Genomic DNA, 20,748 nt, shown 5'->3' on the forward strand with positions numbered 1-20,748 from the left:
TTAAAACATTCTAAGAATGCATGCACACATAATCAACATCCTCTCCTCCCAAAGTGACCTTCCTCATCATTGAGTAAACTGCAACTGAAAAGGGGGATACAACGGACACAAGATAATCCCCATATGTGGCTTAGAGACTATTCTTTCTTAATATCTTAAGTAAATACCTTTTAGCAAGCCCACAGCAGCTTCTGGAGACAACATGAAGGAATCAAGGGAACGGGCAATCTCCAGGAGTCCATTGAAGTGCTGAGCCATGTGGTCTCGGCAAACAGAGCAAATGTTATGAATTGCTTTCGCTGCAGCAGAAGCCAGAGGCTTTTCACACAGACCTTTCATCAAATAGCCCAACACAGGGTCTAAGGAGAAAAGTCATACATAAAGATTACATATTTGAAACTGAAGGAAAACTTCTAGGTGTTAGAACAGAGGTTTATATTCTCCTTTAAAGCAAAAGAACCATTTTTTAAAAATGAAATATGTTTAAACCCCAAGGTATTTACATATAAAAATGGAGCTGATCTCAGTGACAAAGAGTGTCAGAGAGCCCCGAGGCCTATCTATTTATCTTGCATTTCTTACCTGTGGACATGAGCTGGGGCTTATTGCTAGGGCTTCACAAAGCATGGTTTGAAAACCACTGACTCAGTTTGAAACATTGGTGGATATAACCATCCAAGTAATAAGAATACAGTTAAAGTAAGAAAGAAGATAAAACTCAGAGAGTACCACAATACTCAGAGATTAATCACTGCTTCTAAAAAAAAAAAAAAAATCACCTACATTAATCAGGACAATGACAAGTTACCTAAAGCTGACACTTTTATACTTACCTCTTTATAATTATAAAAACCATAGAGACAGATCCTTAGCACTTTGAGAAGAATTAATTCATTATGTCTTACTTGTTACCAATGTAACAATTTATAGGCAAATTTCTATACAGCAAATCCTAGTTATCCTTTGCCTTGTAAAAGCTTCTCTATAAAAAAACCCTAAGAAAAATCATACATGTTTAAAGAACACTTTATGTGAACTATACAGTAACCTCATACCAAATCATAAAAGAAATAATCTCTGAAAGTCCATTTAAAAGTTATTTCCATTTTTAGCCAAATGAGAAAAATAAGGCAGCAACCCAGCAGGAACCCCTGCTTTCCTACAACACACAGCCTATTTAGCATGAGAATCAGAACTAGAATCTAAAACCTAGTCCAAGTAACTCCAATACTATTCAGTTCAGTCGCTCAGTTGTGTCTGACTCTTGTGACCCATGGACATGCCAGGCTTCCCTGTCCAATACTACAGGCCTCAGTGATTCTCAAATTGAATTTTTGTGATTTTGACTATTCTGCAGTAAGTATGAATATGTAGCACTGTGTCTTCTAACTGAGACACAAATTTAAACGAGATACAAGGTGGTACTGAATGATACGTGTTAACAAACAGGTAAACTCACTTTGTTTCTCTGTGGAAAAAACGTTCAGAAAAGAAAGCCAAATGTTGTGGCACATAAGTGAAGAAATTTAAGAATTAGACATTAGGTATTTTGAAAAAAAATTAATGGTATGTTGAACTTGAAAGCGGCTCAACTACAATGTAAGCCAACCTATCATATGCTCTGTATACAGATACAAGAGAACAGGAACACACATCTCTCTCTTTTATTTTTGGATATGATAGGTCTTTGTTGCTGAGCTTGGGCTTTCTCTAGTTTTGGAGATTGGGGGCTATTCTCTAGTTGTGGTGGGCAGGCTTCTCATTGCTATGGCTTCTCCTGTTGCAGAGTATAGGCTCTAGGCGCACGGGCTTCAGTAGTTGCAGCACGCAGGCTCAGTAGTTGTGGCACATGGGCTTAGCTGTTCCGTGGCATGTGGAATCTTCCTGGACTAGGGATTGAACCCATGTCCCCTGCACTGACAGGCGGATTCTTATCCACTGTACCACCAAGTACTCTTTTTAAGTAAGAGTTTCAGGCAATAAAAAAAAAAAAGATCATGTGTAAAATAAAATCAAGTCAAAAGGTAATGATAAAAATAAGCACAGGGCTTCCCTGTTGGCTCAGTGGTAAAGAATCTGCCTGCCAATGCAGGAGAGGGTTCAGTCTGGGAAGATCCCACAAGCTGCAAAGCATAAGCCCACACGCTGCAACTATGGAAGCCTGTGCTCCACAACACAAGAAGGCACTATAATGAGAAGCGCATGCACCGCGACTGAAGAACAGCCACTGGTCATCGCAACTAGGAAAAGCCTGAGCAGCAACAAAGACCCAGCACAGTCAAAAAAAAGAGAGATAAGCACAGCACATCAAACTTAATGATATTCACAAATTTAAGGATTCTTAAAACTCTCAGAATGAATCAGTCTTGAGTATCAGTGGGACTTTATATAAATTAACCTAGATAAATTCTTTCGTCTCTCTGGACTCCACTTTCCTTACCTTGAAAATGAGGGAATTAGAAGAAATTATTTCTAAACTTACTTTCAATTCTAAAATTATTTTATATGATCTTTATTTTTTCAAGACAGAAAGAGGTTATACAACTCAACACTCTTCATCTTAGTTTGTACTTACTTAGTTTCATTAATAATTCTTAGTTTTTAAATAGTGCATGTATTTAACACTGAAATGCCCTCCCTTTAGCTCTAGTCTATTGCCTGCTTCTAGGTTAGAACTACAGGAGAGTCTGATTAGCTCAAGCCTATGCCAAAGCCTGACAAAGACAGAAATATTTATGCTGAAGCAGAGTACTAGCAGCAAAGTGTCAACCTATCTAGAGATCTAATTTTCAAATTTCTCCAAAATCTGTGATCAGATTATAAAATGTACCAACTGAGCAGTAACTCATGTATCTATTCTCAGTGTCTAGAAACAGTCTACTTATAAATAAAAGACAAAGTAGGAAAACAATAGCAAAAGTAAGAGAGGAAGAAAGAAATCAGAAAACTCAGAAGCAGTAGCTGCAGAGGGGAGTGTTCACACATACCAAGGAACTGAGGATTTCGATCGACCACTTCGCTCATCTCTCCAACCAACTCAATGCTGGTGTAGCGCACAGCTGTATGCACAGTCTCCGGGAGACGGACAACTCCTTCTAGGACCTCCACGAGTGTTGGATTGTTCTCCCTGAGTTTAGAAGGCAAGCACTCAGAGTTAACAATTTCAGAGGTGAGGTTATGGCCATAAAACAGGCTGCAATGACACAAATCATTGCTAAGGGTTTCTTTCTAAATAAGTAACCATTTGGATAAAAGTGCTTAAATCTGGTATAAAAATTTTTAACCCTCAAAAAGGGGTAAAAGACAGAAATGGAAGTTATTGTTTCAGTTGAGAAGCACACTGCTCCTTAATCTTCTGAATGTCAGTGAAGTGTCTAAAGACACATCTTGCTATCAAATAAGGCTCTTCAAACTGGACAGGTAGGCATTTACTGTGGACCAATGTCTTTTAGTGAATTTACTTTATGTATTCCTGTATCTGCAGCACCTAGAACAGCGCCTGGCACATAGTGGGCACTCAATAAATAAATATTGCTGAATAACTAAATGAATAAATAATTCTTTTAGACCACTTCCTATTAGTTGTTATTCTCCAAAAGATTTCTTATGGCTGGATAATGGAAACCTTAAGAACAGGTAAGCATGGGTGGGCCAGCTCACTGATTATAAAGAATCAAGAACAAAAGCTGCAGGAATAGATAAAGGTGCTCTGACTTAAAACATGAGGGAAAATTAAAGTTATCCAAATACTTTTCATAGCTCCATGAGTTTATTTTTTCCTTTTCCTTCTCTTTTTCTCACCCCTCTAGGATATTGGCTCAAGTTCTTTTAAGCAGAGGGGAGGATGCCCCCCAAATGACCAGAACGTAATCCAGAAATGAAAGATGTTTAAATAAATCCTGGATTAGCACAAGAACACTCCTTCCTGATAAACTAAGTCTATTAAGCCCTTTATACATTAAAAAACAATAACAAAAACAAACCCACACCTGTAATCATGCAGTTGGCGTGAAATGTGGATAAAGAAAAAACAAAATAAAATCTTCTCTCATTTATGCCTTAAGTTTCCTGAAGGCACTAAGCTAGTGTTGAGACTCTACACATCCTTTCTCATACACAATCACAAATCAGTTAGATCATTAGCATAATATCTTCAGACTGTTACTGAAGGTTCCAAAAGATACCAAAAAGGGTTTAAAAGCAAATAGTATGATAAGTGATTCAGGACCAACTTCTTAATAGAGAAAAACAAACCAACTTGATCTCCTTAAATATTTCCTTGATTAGAAAGTATATAAGATTTCATTGACTAGACCCTGAAAGCCAGCTAAGAAAGAAGCACTGTACATTTTATGAATACATGCCTTAACCATCTCTCCAACCAAAGCCCTGTACAGAGAGCTCAACTGCAGGAGTCTGATTACACAGAATACAGGAAAACTTGACAGATATCAGCAACAATTTATAAACTCACAGCATAAAGTAAATTCTGTTTTTAAGGATTCATGTTGAAATAATAAATAAAATTTCTTTGCTAAGCAATGAGAAATCAAATTCTAAAAATTTTAAAATTTCCAACAGCAATAACAAAATAATTGCCCTTTGGATTTTGCTATTCTTTTAAGAGATATGATAACTATGCCATGCCTCTCTGAAAGTTACAAATGATTCTCCAAGACAGGAAAAAAGGAGAACAATATAAATAAATATTTGCAAGGATAACTTACCCAAGATCACAAAAGCAGGTGAGAGCCAAATTAGTGCCTATTCAAATGCTTTTAAGCAAGTGCCAACAATTTAACAGTCTAATAAATTTTTCATTATACCAACTTTCACAAGGGAGCCTGGATTGGAAAAATAAATCAGCATTCTTTTCCTAGCATCAAGAACAAAAGAATTTTAACTCTAGAAAATGTGGTTTAAAACATGGATATCAGCAATGCATGCTACTCTGAACTAGACTCTTAGAAGTCAGAAGACTAGACAGCATTATAGAAGAAAGAAGTTCTATGAGTTTCCAAACATATCCCACATGAGGAAAAATGGCGCAATTTTCCTTCCTCTGATATTAAGAGTTCCCAGCAAAAGACTTATAGACACTCACGGATCAACACTCTTTGCTATAGCAGCCATGATAAAGAGAACCGCTTCTGTCACCTCCCAGGGTGGGTTGCCTTCTTTCAGAGTAGAATATAACTAGAGAAGAAGAGGTGGATTATGGATCCATTAAAAGAAAAACAGAATAGAGTTCCAAAACAAAACAAAAAACCTGTTAGTTAAAATAAACTCAGCCCCTTGTTTCTAAATTTAATTATCTCTCAGAGCCGGGGGAGAATAGTATTTTCATTTTTCAAATCTTCACTAACTCTAAATCAATACTAGTTTAATATTTGAAACAAATCCATTTCGATTCCCAAGAGTATATCAAGATTATCGTCTGCCCCTACAAAATAGTATTATGGAAAAAACAAAACATATTACATGAGTGTCTTTTCCTGGTTCTGGTAAATGATAAATACATTAACACACTTAAAAATGAAACATAATGTAAAACCTCCGCATATGCACTGGCTTTACATTTATTATTTTAACTACTTGTCTGCATCAACACTAGTAGTACAGATTAAATTCCTAAAAAGTAGCTGTTCTGAAGCACCCATCACAATACCATGTCCAAGCAAGGGTGGGTGGGGAGAGACCAAAGAGAATACTCAGAGATGTCCTAAAATTTCCCAGGGATATAGCCATCAGTGGAATGTGACTGGCTGTTAGTCTAAATAAGGTTTCTGTAATCAAATAACACACTGCTAGGTAAAATGAAATTAAACAATTCTCTTGTATGACTTCACAGAAACTTTAAATATACTATTTAGGTCCTTTTCCAGTTTTAATTGACAGAACTATTTTTTTCCAGAAAAGAACATCTCATGAGACTGGTGTTCCACGGTACACATCTTGGACAAGACTCACAATTAATGTACATTTGTAAACTGAGGTCTGGAGAACAAGTAATTGGTTCAAAGTCACAGAGCCAGTGAGAGAAGAGTTGAAATCTGAGCAGAGCATCTGCCTGTGATTTAGTGGGGATCTCACTTAAATCTGCTTTCTAAGAATCCCTAACCCTTTGTAATTAGGTCAAGAAACACACTTTGCTTAATATAAAGAAAAATAGTTACAATTATATTAACACTTTCCAGATCAGATGATACCCCAAAATACACCAAATGCATGGGTTACCCATCTTCCAAATTAGGTCAGTTCAGTATGACTGATAAACTATCAAAATCAGTATTTCAGGATGGACAGCATGATCCAGCAATATGAAAACCAGCTGATATTATGCTAATGTTAGGTGACATGGAATGGTGATGACTGTAACCTTACGACCTAAAATGCCACTCACTGATTGTTAGGAAAACCTTAGGCCAGGACTCTTCTACTCTACTACAGTCATCTCTGGGATGAAACTGCAAAGGAATCTAACTGTAACTGTGAACAAAGGAAATGCCAAATAACTAAGATTGCCAGGAGTTGATACATAATTATTAAAAGCAGAAAAACTTGTCTATTTTTCCTGGCTAGGTCCAAATTCCCTTTAAGTATCTTGGGGGCTTTAAGGTTTATCTATGATCTTCCATTTCAATGGTACAAGTGGAACAGCTCTCACTAGCAAGAATATAGTGTAAAACAATAACTGAACTATTCACCTCAATTGGCTTATAAGATACTAAACAAATATAGCTACTATATGCCAGGCAGTGTGCTAGGCACCTGCATATCTACTGTCCCATTTAGCCATCAAGATTGAAGAAAAAGATGGAACACTTAGAGAAGACACAGAAGTGAACACAATTAAAATGACTGGTAAAGCTGATTAGAATCTTCAAATGGGCTTACCTGAGCAAAACACTCCATAGATCCAATCAAGAAAATCAAGTCCTTCACCAGGTCTGACACCCGCATCCGAAACTCCCCAAAGTCATCAGTCTCCTCAGGAACGCCCTCCTGAAATTTCAAATTAGATAACACTTGTTTTAAACGCACTAAGGCTTTCACTAACTTTTAAAAGAATAAAAAACCCATTAAGCAGTTCAGTCCCAATGAATAAAAAGATAAATTGCATAAATCACAAAGACATTTTACTACAGAAAGTATCTCAAACATTAAGGTATGTCAAATCAATACAACCTATCCTCTACCTTTACTATGAGAAACTCTTTTTTTGGCATGTCCAAACTACATCCTACCCTGTTGCTAGAAAAATCTGGAGTGGTGGAGGTGGAAAGTGTTCTAGAATATAAGTCTATCTATCTATTATATATATATATATCTATTAAAGTCTAGCTTTTTATTACTGAATAAGTCTCTGAAACTTTATGATTCAAGGCCTACCAAAATCAACCATTACTACAACTAGACACACAACAGAATATTAGACTTTAAAAAGAATTTTATATAGGTGCACAGATACATAACACAGGTGTAATAAAATATTAATGGTAGGAGTTAGGTAGTAGGTATACAGATGTTCATTATAAAATTATTTCACCATTGCTGTATATTTAAATTTTTTCATTAAAAAATACAGAGATCATTCACATTTCATGCTTCTGAAGTTTTTCTTATTCTAACATCCTCCTGTGAGTACACTAAGGTTTACTAATTGTGAGATGGTTATGGGTATGTATAAGAATTTTGGACCATGAGTTTCTGGGAAAAAGCCCTTAGTATTATTGAGAATTGCTGATCTAATTCAACATTCTTGCTTTAAGATGAAAAAAGTTAAAGTTAAGGAATGAGGAGGAAATAATGGTTGACTCGGATGAGATAATGAATTATGAAGCACAGCACACCTACAAATGTATGGAATTACCTACAAGGGAAATGGTACCACAGAACTAGGAAAGAGAAGAAAGAGATCAAGCAAACACAGCCATTCAAACCAGAGTAGCCCTGTTTTTATTTACTTATCATGCTTCCAAACACTACGGAGCTGAAGACAGGATTCCTCAGTTAAAGAAAAAAAAAGTAGTGAAAACCACTGAACTAAATCATCACTAAAGTTCTGTGGAAATACAAAATACCATAACTCAGATGACAACATTAACATTAAGATAAAGAGAACAGACAGTTTTCATGCCAGGTTTAATAGTAATAGGAAAAAAAAAAATCCACTCCAATTTATAGGCTGAAGGACAGAGATATTAAACCACCCAACCAAAATGATGAAATAAACACTATAAAATTTGAAATAACTAAGCAAAGAATGTGTGAAGCATTTTCCAATTAACTATTTTATAATATTTCTTGTATATTTTCTTCTAAGCAAATAGATTATTTCTACATTTTAAATTATAAAATCAGCATAAGTAATATAAACAAAAACTTGCATTTATGTGTTCAGGGGAGAGTCATGTTATTTTCCATGTCCTCACACAAATTATTTCATTTTTGTGTTTAGTTTTAATCCAACCACGTATTTTATACTATTAAAAATACACAGCACCAAATTTTACATTCTCATTTTTTCATTTAGCATACCAACTATTGCTATCTCAACTTATTGTTTTTAAAATGCATTACTTTTTCTATAGTTTCTTTTGGTTTTATTTATTTTTATTTACTTTTTTGGCTGCATGGCACATGAGATCTTAGCTCTCCAACCAGCATCCCCTACATTGGAAGTGCAAAGTCTTAATCACTGGGCTGCCAGGAAGTCCCTCAAGTAATTATTTTTAACTACTGCATTATGATCCATCAAGTTGCTACATAATAATTTATGTAACTCTTCTATGAAACTCTTCTGTGGGGAGGGCACATGGCACAGTTTGTAGGATCTTAGCTACCTGACCAGGGATTGAACTTGGGCCCCACAGCAGTGCAAGCACCAAGTCCTAGTCACTGGCTCCCCAAGGAATTGCCTCTTCTATACTCTTGTACATGGATTTACCATATTTTATGTTTATAGATAATGCCTTGTACATAACAATTTTTTTCTTCAGAATTATTTAAGGTGAATTCACAGAAGAATTACTGACTCAGCAGTACTGATTTCTTTCTACACAGGCATAGCACTCTTCATTAAACTGGTACTGACTTCCTCAGTGTAAGCTAGAGTGACAGAAAACCTGCAGATTCCATTAGCTTTATTCTCTATCTTTTCAGTTCCTTTTCAAGTTAGCACTGAAAAGAAGAGGAAATCAAGACATGATTAAATAGAGAAAAAAACTTACATGATCTGGTTCCAACTGGCAGTGGCGAGCCAAGGCATGAAGCAGCCTTTGAATGTAAGCTTTGAAGATGCCATGAATAACTTCATCATTCGTTTTGTACAAATGCTCCCCTAGTCGGTACCAAAAATTAAAGGAAATTTCTACTACCTATCAAAATAAAGAGAAAACATGGTTTATTTGGACTGGAAAAGAAGGCAGTTTATTACTAGGGCTAATAGGAAAGAAACATTTTAAACTAGTATGAGTGAAACCAGTTTAGCAGCCACCTTTTCTCTAGCAGATTATTATCTTCCCAAATTATTTTTCCATGTTAGACTCAAAACTCAACATTTAGAATGACTGGCTTTACATTCTCTGTCTAGGCCTGGGATAACTTCTCTAGCAGTACACTGGATTCTAAATTTAGAGGAACAGATACAGAAATCTCTTTAAAATTTAGTCTTTTTCCCTAAATTCTGAAACGATTTCTTTATTTTTGAGATTAAACACTTCTCAGCAGATAATCTACAAATACCTGTACAAACCACAGCGTATCTTATATGTGGCACTATTTAAAGGAGAGAAATCCCTCAGGGTCCTTGAGAGGGGCCCTACCATCCTTTTTCCATCAAAGATCCAAAATGAAGCTATTTAAATAGAACTAACCGAGCTTGGGAGTTCTCACTTCTTATACTATTAAGAGGAGATAAAGCCTTTTGAATAAACAGAGGTTTTTTTTTTTTTTTTCCCTCTTAATCTAGTAAACTTAAAAGTGGCAGCATGTCTTAGAGATTTGGAGATGAAGAAGACTCTTTAAGTCCTTTGAATCTCATTCTCATTTCCATCCATAATTTGGAGAAAATTTTTGGCTTTTAAAACTTGGAGGTACAGTTAATATTTGGTATATTTCTTAAGCTATAAAGCTCTAAATAATAACTAAAGCTTAGAGAGGGGGCCTCAGTGGAAAAGTAATAAGCTTTCTTTCTAACAGGTTCCTTCATGCTATGTACCAGTCAGCCCAGCTAAAACCAAGTAGGAAAATAGAAAAGAATCAAAGCAGAAGCTGAAATATATATTTTTTTTTAAAAATTCACAGCAGAGTAAACTCTATGACATTAATTAAAAATAAAACTACAATTTCCCACAAATAAAAAGCTGGCTAGGAGGTAACAGAATGTAGACAATATGCAACATACAATTTGAAAAATAATGGCATCAGCATAGTGTAAACACTACCTCATATTGAGGGTGCCCTGCACAGATAAGAAGCAGTTCCAGAGTTCGTAGGTCCCCAAGGCCTTGGCCTGGCGTACAAACAATTTTTTCAAGAAAAGTTTCACAAAGTTCAGTGAAAATACGGCAGTAATTCAGAACTCTGTAAAGGAAAGAGGAATAAGAACACCAAGTCAGATATCTGTATATTACGTGTACATGCTCACAGACACAGTTAATCAAATAAAGAAACAATCCTTGGCCTAAGAGACATGTAGTGATTATTTGCTATGGTGCATCACAATCTCCTTAACAAACATCTTTCCTTAAATCATATACTTTTAAACATATAAGCAAATGTAAGTTAAGTCAGTTCAAATTCTCAATTATTAAAACATCTGAAGAAAATTCCCATTAAATTACACTTGATACTTCAAAGGTCATCCCTAATTCTTACAGCCTTATCCTCTGTAAGTGCTAAAACTTACTATTCTGCATGATCACATCTCCTTCTGCATTTGATTTGCCACTTCTGGTTCAGAGGTGAATAGCAGAGCATCTTGAGGATGCAATGTATATATTTACACAGGGTCATGAAGAATGGAGGTTTGTTTTTTTTTAAATCTAGCAAACTTAAGTGACAGCATGTCTTAGAGATTTGGAGATGAAGAAGACTCTAAGTTTCTTCAATCTCATTTCCTTCCATAATTTGGAGAAAATTTTTGGATGTTAAAACTTGAAGGTACAGTTAAAATTTGATATGGTTTTTAGCTGTAAACTCTAAAGAATAACTGAAGCTAGAAACAGGGCTTCAGTGGCAAAATATGGATGAACAGAAGGTGACTTAAAAGAATCCCAGGCTGTATGGTCTACTGCCCTTAATAATTACTCACTTATCTAAATCTTCACGTGCCACAGCCATATGATAGGCTGTCTCCAATGTCAGGACTCCTTGAAAAAGTTGCATGGCTAATGCCAAGTTGGTTTCCACATTCTCAATGGCATAGAGAGCTGAGCACACGCAGTCTGAAGCAGCTTCGTGTAGATTTGATGAGGTCTTATCCTGTTGCTGGGAGGTAGCAGGAATAGAGAAGTAAGATAATTAAGCTGTAATCCAATAGGAGAGCAATTAAAGCCTGTTTCTGAACATGTACTTTATATATGCATAACAGCCTAATATTCATGGCCTTCAACAAGACAACATCCATCAATCTTCCTATTTCTGACTATTATTTCCCTATTTGACAAGCAAATCTGCCTTTTGGTACTTCAATCATGGTCACATGACTTCTAAAATTCATGTTTTCTCCCATTTACTAGTCCCTCCTGGAATGCCTTGTGTTCCCTGCCCTATTTTCCATGGAAATCGTCTCCATCTTTTTTCTGATATTCAAGCACTATTTAAAGTGAAAAGAAAGGTTCAACAAGTATCAAGGACTGAAACGTAACACATTACTGTGATATTTCAGAATACCAAGGTTAAACAGAGGTTCTAAAAGTTTCTGGGGAAAAGAGAAGGTAACTCAGAAAGAAGCAAAAATCAAGTTATTTACCTCATTAGCAATGATGCCAGTATATAGGAAAACAAGAACTTGGAAATTTTGAAGAAAACAAATATTGAATTTGGAACTTTATATCTAAGCTAAAGCATTAAGAATGAAATAAAAATATTTCTCAAGAATGCATGCAAAAACTCAGTATTTATTTCCCACATATCCTACTGAGGAAAGTATCTGAGATGGGTCAAAAAAAAAAAGGTTAATCCAATCCATAAGCTGAGTAAAGAAAAGCCCCAGGATGACAACTGGGAGCAACTGATACAAACTACAGCATATTAGAAGGTTCAAGGAGGGAGGCCTCTAGGGGTTCTATTAAACATCCCAGAGATTGGATAAATTTAGTGAAGGCATACCGGTCTTTTGTGAATAATAAAAAACAATGACATTTAAAATCTCCAAGGGGGTAAAAAGCTATAAAAGCAGGGTTGGAAAAGCACAAAGACACAAATTATTCATTAGGTTATTCTTTGAGTGGTGGTGAACTCAAGATATTCATTGTACTACAATGTTTCAAAAGTTAAATAAAGGTTCAAATTTACTCTTTGTATATACCAAGTATTATTTTTAAAATATACTTTTTTTAAAGAACTATAAGAAAAAAAGCTATATAATAAGGTCCTGGCCTAAGCATTTCTTTAGTTGCTAGGTTGTGTCCAACCCTTTTGGCGACCCCATGGACTGTAGCCTGCTAGGGTCCTCTGTCCATGGGATTTCTCAGGTAAGAATACTGCACTGAGTTGCCATTTCCTTCTCCAGGGAACCTTCCCGACCCAGGGATCAAACAGGGATCAAACAGTCTCCTACACTGCAAGCAGATTCTTTACAATTGAACCACCAGGGAAGCCCTAGCATAAAGCAAACTAAACTAGTTTTATGTGGCATGATTGCAAACCACTGAAAGAACATAAGAATGAGAATATATTGACCCTGACTCTAGAAACACTCTTAAGTAACAGAGGACTGGTCATGACACTGGATCAATAGAGAAAATAATAGCAATATATCTGACACATTACTTAGTTTGTTCTTTACCCCAATCTCAGTTTCCAAGAGTCATCACTGAAGTTTGAAGTGTATTTCAGACTGTCCTCCATTCATATGTTATCATATTTATATACTTTTTTTTAAAACGTGGGACCTGAATTTTTTAATACTGACTACTCTTTCACACAAACTGGTGAGATGAAAATCAGAATTACTATCACTAAGGTATGGCATCAACAGACATGGACACAAAGACAATGATTAGCAAATTACTAGCATCTTAATTTTCCTGAATTTTAGCTTCTGACACAAGAATGACAGCAAAAATACACTAAAAACATTATATATAATATCTAAAACGTCTCCTTGAAGAATCCATTTTCCTTTTCTTTCTTAAATCCACAGTGATATCAATTAATATCACACTGTCATCTTCTAAATAGTGTACCAGCATACACCCAGTATGGAAATACAGAGTTCATGGAAAGGAAACCATCAGGGAGAAAGAGACAAAGTCACACCCACCTCCAAAGGTCTGTTTAGCATTTGTGCTCGAGATACTGCTGCTTCTTGTTCTAAAAACTAGTCTTATTCTAAGCACTCCCATCAACCGAGAGAGAAATGTACTACTAGGCATTATTACTTTTAAAGTCTAAGAAAGAAATGTACCTTTCAGTATATAATGTACCAGTCAGTATATAAAAAGACACTACTTTTAATCTCAAAAACCCAAAATTCATCTTATACATACCCTAATGTTTAAGTATCTCAACTACAAAGATAATATTCTGATCCGTAGTTGTCTCAACCACCCAATGGTCATTATTAGAAACACACAACTTAATACTTCAAAAATAACGAAAAAGATGCCAATGGTATTTTTGTTACTTGAATTTTAATATGTAAATAACTGATTTACATATAAGACTACTTTTCTCTTAAATCTAACTACATTCTATTCTGAGCATTAAAAATAGTATCTTAATTTGATATTTGGCAACAAGGAAGGCACAGTGCTGCTTTCTTACCATACACTTCCTACTCACACTGCAAAAATCTGAAAACACTCTTATATCCCATAAGGGCAGTTACTATAAGTGACTATGTGCCAGAAATAAACAAAAGCCATTTCATAAATGAAGCCATTACTTACCAAAACCTCAAAAAGGAGTGCTAGTAACTTATTGTTAGCCATGAAGTTACTGTCCAAAACTCCTAAGTTAAACCAACTTCCCAAACAGCGAAAGACCTTCATAAGCATTTTCTCATCTGTTCCTGCTTTTTCTACACAAGTCATCTGAAAAGAAGAAAAAAAATTATAAAAATAATACCAATTTTTACATTTAAAACATTGTTAAAAAATGAAATATTTTTTACAATCACTTTATAGGTATGACACTGAGAAAGATAACAATAACAGCCAACAGTTACAAGTGCTTTTTACTTGCCGGACACTGTCTCATTGCTCTTAATTCAGTTAATCCCCACTAAAATTGTACAAGTATGTATATACTATTATTATCTTTATTATCTCCACTTTCTAACCTGAGAAGCTGAGCTACACAGAGGTAGAGACTGATTCAAAGATACATGTTTCAGAAACAACTACATTTCTTAGATTCCACTTCTGTATTAATATAATCTTATAAAGAGAATTGTCTTTAGCACTCATCATCTCAGCCCCTTCATGTTTCACAGCCTTGTCATGGCAAAGCGGTTTGCATAACTCAATGAAACTATAAGCCATGCCGTACAGCACAGCTCAAGATGGATGGACAACTACTAATAGCTCTAGAAAGACTGAACTGGCTGGGCCAAAGCAAACACTCAGTTGTAGATGTGTCTGGTGAGGAAAGTAAAGTTCGATGCTATAAAGAATAATATTGCACAGGAACCTGGAATGTTAGGTCCATGAATCAAGATTAACTGGACACAGTCAAGGAGGAGATGGCAAGATTGAACATCGACATCTTAGAAATCAGTGAACTAAAAAAGGACTCAAATGAGAGAATTTAATTCAGATGACCATCATACCTATTACTGTGGACAAGAACCCTCACAGTCAACAAAGAGTCCAAAATGCAGTACCTGGGTGCAATCTTAAAAACAATAGAATGATCTGTTTGTTTCCAAGGCAAATCTTTCAACATCACAGTAATCCAAGTCTATGCCCCAACCATTAAGGCTGAAGAAGTTAACCAATTCGTTGAAGACCTACAAATCTCCTAGCACACACACACAAAGATGTCCTTTTCATCATAGGGGATTGCAATGCAAAAGGAAGAAGTCAAGAGATACCCAGAGTAACGGGCAAGTTTCGCCTTGGAGTACAAAATGAAATAGAACAAAGGCTAACAGAGTTGTATCAAGAGAATATGCTGGTTACAGAACACCCTTTTCCAACAACCCAAGAGATGACTCAACACATGGACATTACCAGATGGTCAATACTGAAATCAGATTGATTATGTTCCTTGCAGTCAAAGATGGAGACATTCTATACAGTCAGTAAAAACAATACCTAAAAAGCTGACTGTGGTTGAGATCATGAGCTCCTTATTGAAAAATTTAGGCTTAAACTGAAGTAAGTAGAGAAAACCACTAGGCCATTCAGGTATAACCTAAATCAAATCCCCTTATGATTATACAGAGGAAGTGATGAATAGATTCAAGGGGTTAGATCTGGTAGACAGAGTGCTTGAAGAACTATGGATGGAGGTTCATAACATTGTACAGGAGGCAGTAACCAAAACCACCCCACAGAAAAATAAATCCAAGAAGGCAAAGTGTTTGTCAGAGGATGCTCTACAAATAGCTGAGGAAGAAGAGAAGCCAAAGGCAAGGGAGAAAGGGAAAGATATACCCAACTGAATGCAGAGTTCCAGAGAATAGCAAGGGGAGACAAGAAGGCCTTATTAAATGAACGATGCAAAGAAATAGAAGAAAACAACAGAATGGGAAAGACTAGAGATTTCTTCAAGAAATTTAGAGATATCAAGAGAACATTTCATGTGTATTCATGGCAAGAATACACAGAAGAACTATACAAAAAGGACTTAATGACCCACATAACCATGATAGTGTGGTCTCTCACCTAGAGCCAGATATCCTGGAATGTGAAGTCATGTGGGCCTTAGGAAGGATTACAACAAACAAACCTAGTGGAGGAGATGGAATTCTAGCTGCGCTATTAAAAATCCTAAAAGATGATCCTGTTAAAAAAGTGTTGTACTCAGAATGTCAGCAAATTTGGAAAACTCAGCAGTGGACACAGAACTAGAGAAGGTCAGCTTTCATCCCAATCCCAAAGAAAGGCAACGCCAAAGAATGTTCAAACTATCGTACAATTGTGCTCATTTCACACACTAGCAAGGTTATGTCAAAATCTTTCAAGACAGGCTTCAGCAGTACAGGAACCAAGAATTTCCAGATGGACAAGCTGGGTTTAGAAAAGGTAAATCAAACTGCCAACATCCACTGGATCATGGAAAAAGCAAGGGAGTTCCAGAAAAACATCTATTTCTGCTTTATGGACTATGCTAACGCCTCTGACTCTGTGGATCACAACGAACTGTGAAAAACTCAAAGAGATGGGAGTTCCACTATATTACCTGTCTCCTGAGAAACCTGTATGTGCGTCAAGAAGCAACAGCTAGAACTGGACACTGAACAACTGACTGGTTCAAAATTGGGAAAGAAGTATGACAAGGCTATATAATATCACGCTGCTTATTTAACTTACATGCAGAGTACATCATTTGAAATGCTGGGCTGGATGAGTGACAAGCTGGAATCAAGATTGCCAGGAGAAATATCAACAACCCCAGATATGCAGATGATGCCACTCTAATGGCAGAAAGTGAAGAGGAACTAAAGAGTCTCTTAATGAGGGTGAAACAGGAGAGTGAAAAAGCTGGCTTGAAACTCAACATTCAAAGCACTAAGATCATGGCTTCTGGTCCCATCACTTCATGGCAAACCTAAGGGGATAGAGTGGAAGCAGTGACAGATTTTATTTTCTTGGGCTCCAAAATCACTGCAGATGGTGACTACCACCAGGAAATTAAAAGGCGCTTGCTCCTTGGAAAGAAAGCTATGACAAACCTAGATAGTGTATTAAAAAAGCAGAGACATCACTTTGCCAACAAAGGTCCATGTACAGTCAAAGCTATGGTTTTTCCGGTAGTCATGTATGGATGTCAGAGTTGGATCATAAAGAAGGCTGAGTGTCAAAGAATTGATGCTTTCAAATTGTGCTGGAAAAGACTCTCAAGTGTCCTTTGGACTGCAAGAAGATCAAACTAGTCAATCTTAAAGGAAATCAACCCTGAATATTCACTGGAAGAACTAAAATTGAAGCTGAAGCTCCAACACTTTGGCCACCTAATGTGAAGAGCCGACTCACTGGAAAAGACCCTGATGCTGGGAAAGGTTTAGGCTAAAGGAGAAAGGGGCAGCAGAGGATGAGATAGGTTAGACAGCATCACTGACTCAATGGACATGAATTTGAGCAAACTCCAGGAAACAGGGGAGGACAGAGGAGCCTGATGTGCTCTAGTCCATGGGTTTACAAAGACTCAGACAGGACTTAGTGACTGAATAAGAACAAATAATAATTGATCTTGAATTAACAAAATGGAGAATAAACGAAGGGAGAAAAATATTAGAGTCCAGGCTCAGTTCAAGAGCAAGAAAAATAATATTTAAAAAAATTTTAAAGTTCAATACAATGTTTAGGAATAAGTCCATTTGAATGGACCACAAAGTGTAATACTGACAAGATAAAAAGATAGAATGAAAACATTAAAGAGAACATGGGGGAACTAAATGAAAAAAAATCTAAGTCTTTAGTATCTGCTATCACAGCCAAGTATATATTTTTCTTGATGATTGTGGACTAATTTCATCCTCTAAGTTCTAAAACATGACAAAAGACACGAGAGACTTATAGACCTTATTAAGTCCCACAAGGATATATCAATATTTTTCAGATATCATGATGATATCACCTGTCATCAATTATGATGAAGTGCTAAATCAAGTCCAAGTAGCTAAATGCACTTGATCATCATGGCAGTAATAATGATTATAAGGACTATAGCGGCTGCTGAATTTTTTTTAGTCATTTGAGTGCTTACAAAATTACAAGCTTGGGTCTGTTAACCCAGCTCAAGTCACAGTCTGAGAACTAGCAAACTTCCATGACAGCTCTACATGAAGCTCTTATAATATTGCTCAAACTCATATACAAAATTTAATTGTGTGGCTGGCTGAATTACAAACAACAGTTGAATTTACAGTCCTACCAAGTTTCTCATGAGTCAAAGTTCTGAAATTGACTGGTAAACAGTGGACTTCTTTTTTTAACAGTGGATTTCTGATGTTTGGAATGGGGACATCTGGTTGGACCCTAATGAAAGTGGTAATGCAAGTCACTTTGAGTCTCCCTTACCAACAGAAGTAGCCTCTGCCTTCCAGTGTCTGAGACTAGCCTTCCTCAGCTTGAAAGCCCTGTAATAACCCCATCTGAGACAGAGGGCTTGAAAGAAGATGCCCAATCTCTTCAACACCTTCCACAAACATCCCCAATAACACTCATAAACTAAGGTCAAATCTCAGAATGTTCTAGGGGAACAGGAGAAAACAACTTATACACCAAGAGAACTGTGAAACTGCTTATATGTGTCTTAAGAAACCTAGGAAACATGCAGAAAGGTGTTAGACTGAGGAAGGCTGGACTATAACACTAGATTGAGCCAAACATTGACACAAGTATACTTCCTTGACAGTCTTCATTTAATGAGTGTATGGAGTCTCTGGGAAGTACCAATAGGAACATCATAGTGCAAATATCTAGAATTTTGGAACAAATCTATGCACTCTTCTGCAGGTAACTATTTGTCTTTTGAAAATCAGCTTCTGGCTTGCTATAAGACCTGAGCAGGCTATCCACAGGACATCAAGTGATCATGTGGCCTGAGCATCCCACCATGAACTAAGTATTGTCTGAACTACCAAGCCTTAAGATTGGGCATGCATAACAGAGACTTGTCAACAGATGAAAATGATACAAAGAGGTTGAGTATAGGAAGATTTGGATGTTACATGGGTATAGGTGGCTCAGATTCTCTGACACCGCTTATTCTTGCATTGATTCATCCCTTTCAGTCCATGCCTGTGGCCTCCTGGGATGTTCCTTATAATCAAGCCTGGATTACAGATTGATCAGCATATGCTGGTACCACCTGAAGGCAGACAGCTACAGCATTACAGGCCCACTCCGGGACCATAGTGAAGGCCAGTGCTGAAGGAAAACCCTCCTAGTGGCCGTAACTTCAAGCAGTATGTATAGCTGTCCACCATGTCTGCAGTGAGATGACCAGAAATTTGGATCACCACTTATTCATGGACCCTTGTCAATCATTTGGATGGATGATCAGGGATTTGGTAGAAACAAGATTGGAAGACTGGTGACAAGCAGGTCTGAGAAAGAGGCATATGAATGACACATACATGGGCACAGATTTCTTCCCTATGTGAATACCCACCAGAGCATCGCTATAATGGAATTTCCCAATGATAGACAGACAAAATGACAAACTCTAACAATGTCAGCCTCTTTGCCTAGCCACCCAGTGCTTGCTCAATAGGCTCATAAACAAAGTGGCCAGAGTAGTAGGGATGGAGGCTAAACATGTATTAACATGGATTTCCACTTTACCAAGGCTTAACAGGTAAACACTACTGATGAGTGTCTGTCAACAGCAGAGACAAACACTGAGTCCCCAGTGGCACCAATTCCCATGGGGACCAGTTCACTGATTATATTGGCTTCTATCATGGAGGAAGCAGAGATTTGTCCTCATAGGAACAGACCCAAATTCTGGATATAGAACTGTCTTCCCTGCTTGTAATGCTTCTGTCAGCATTATCATTCATAGACTCAAAGAATACCACATCTAATCATCATGGTATCATATCAAATCAAGAAACTTCTATCAGAGTAAAGGAAATAAGGTAATGGGCAACTCTGAGCTCTATTAGTTTGGAGATCTGGGCCCCAAAGAAGGATGCTTCCACCAAGAAACTCAAAAATAATTCCAGTGAATTGGAACATAAGACTACCACCTGGACAATGGGAGCTTCTTATGCCTGAACCAACAGGAAAAGGAGTTACTTTACAGATTATAGAGTGACGAATCACAATTACCAGTGAAATACTGTATTGCCTCTATATAATCAAAGCAAGGAGTTCTAGGTCTGAAACCCAGAGGATTTTCTAGGGAGTCTCTTTGTTACTTCCATGCCCAAAAGGTTAATGGAAAACTACAGAAACAACAATCCACAAGGCAGGATGATTGAGGGCTCAGACTTTTTGGGAATGAAGTCTTGGGTAACTTCACAGAGTAAAGAATCCCAAGCAGCTACGTTTCTGGTCAGGGCAGGTGTCTTAGTCCCTTCAGGCTGCTATTAACAGAGTAATACCAAATAGGTGGTTTATAAACAATAGAAATCTTTCTTACAGTTCTGGAGACTGGAAGTCCAAGATCAAGGTACCAGTCTCTGCTGAGGACCTGCTCCTTGTTTCATAAACAATTGTCTTTTTACTGGCATAAACGGGGAGGGAGCTGTCTGGGGTCTCTTATATGGGCACTAACCCCATTCATGAGGGTTCCACTGTCATGACCTAATCCCCTCTGAAAGGCCACATTTCCAATACCATCACCTTGGGGGTTCGCTTTCAACATATGAATTTCGAGGCAGGGGCACACACAAATATT

At 36.9% G+C, this 20,748-nt stretch overlaps 1 protein-coding gene across 3 annotated transcripts in view; it reads right to left on the reverse strand.

Moving 5' to 3' along the window:
* The window catches only part of TNPO3 (transportin 3), a 76,193-nt gene that overhangs the window by 25,006 nt on the left and 30,439 nt on the right, over positions 1-20,748 (reverse strand). For all 3 annotated transcript variants that reach the window (XM_043872074.1, XM_043872075.1, XM_043872076.1), the window contains 8 exons: positions 14,121-14,264; positions 11,318-11,493; positions 10,449-10,587; positions 9,234-9,380; positions 6,898-7,005; positions 5,105-5,196; positions 2,988-3,127; positions 168-359 (listed from right to left, as the gene is read on the reverse strand). In XM_043872074.1, the coding sequence (XP_043728009.1) occupies positions 168-359; positions 2,988-3,127; positions 5,105-5,196; positions 6,898-7,005; positions 9,234-9,380; positions 10,449-10,587; positions 11,318-11,493; positions 14,121-14,264 (1,138 nt within the window). The remainder of the gene's footprint in view (positions 1-167; positions 360-2,987; positions 3,128-5,104; positions 5,197-6,897; positions 7,006-9,233; positions 9,381-10,448; positions 10,588-11,317; positions 11,494-14,120; positions 14,265-20,748) is intronic.

The sequence above is a fragment of the Cervus elaphus genome, chromosome 18, assembly GCF_910594005.1.
Source record: "Cervus elaphus chromosome 18, mCerEla1.1, whole genome shotgun sequence".
Taxonomy (NCBI): domain Eukaryota; kingdom Metazoa; phylum Chordata; class Mammalia; order Artiodactyla; family Cervidae; genus Cervus; species Cervus elaphus.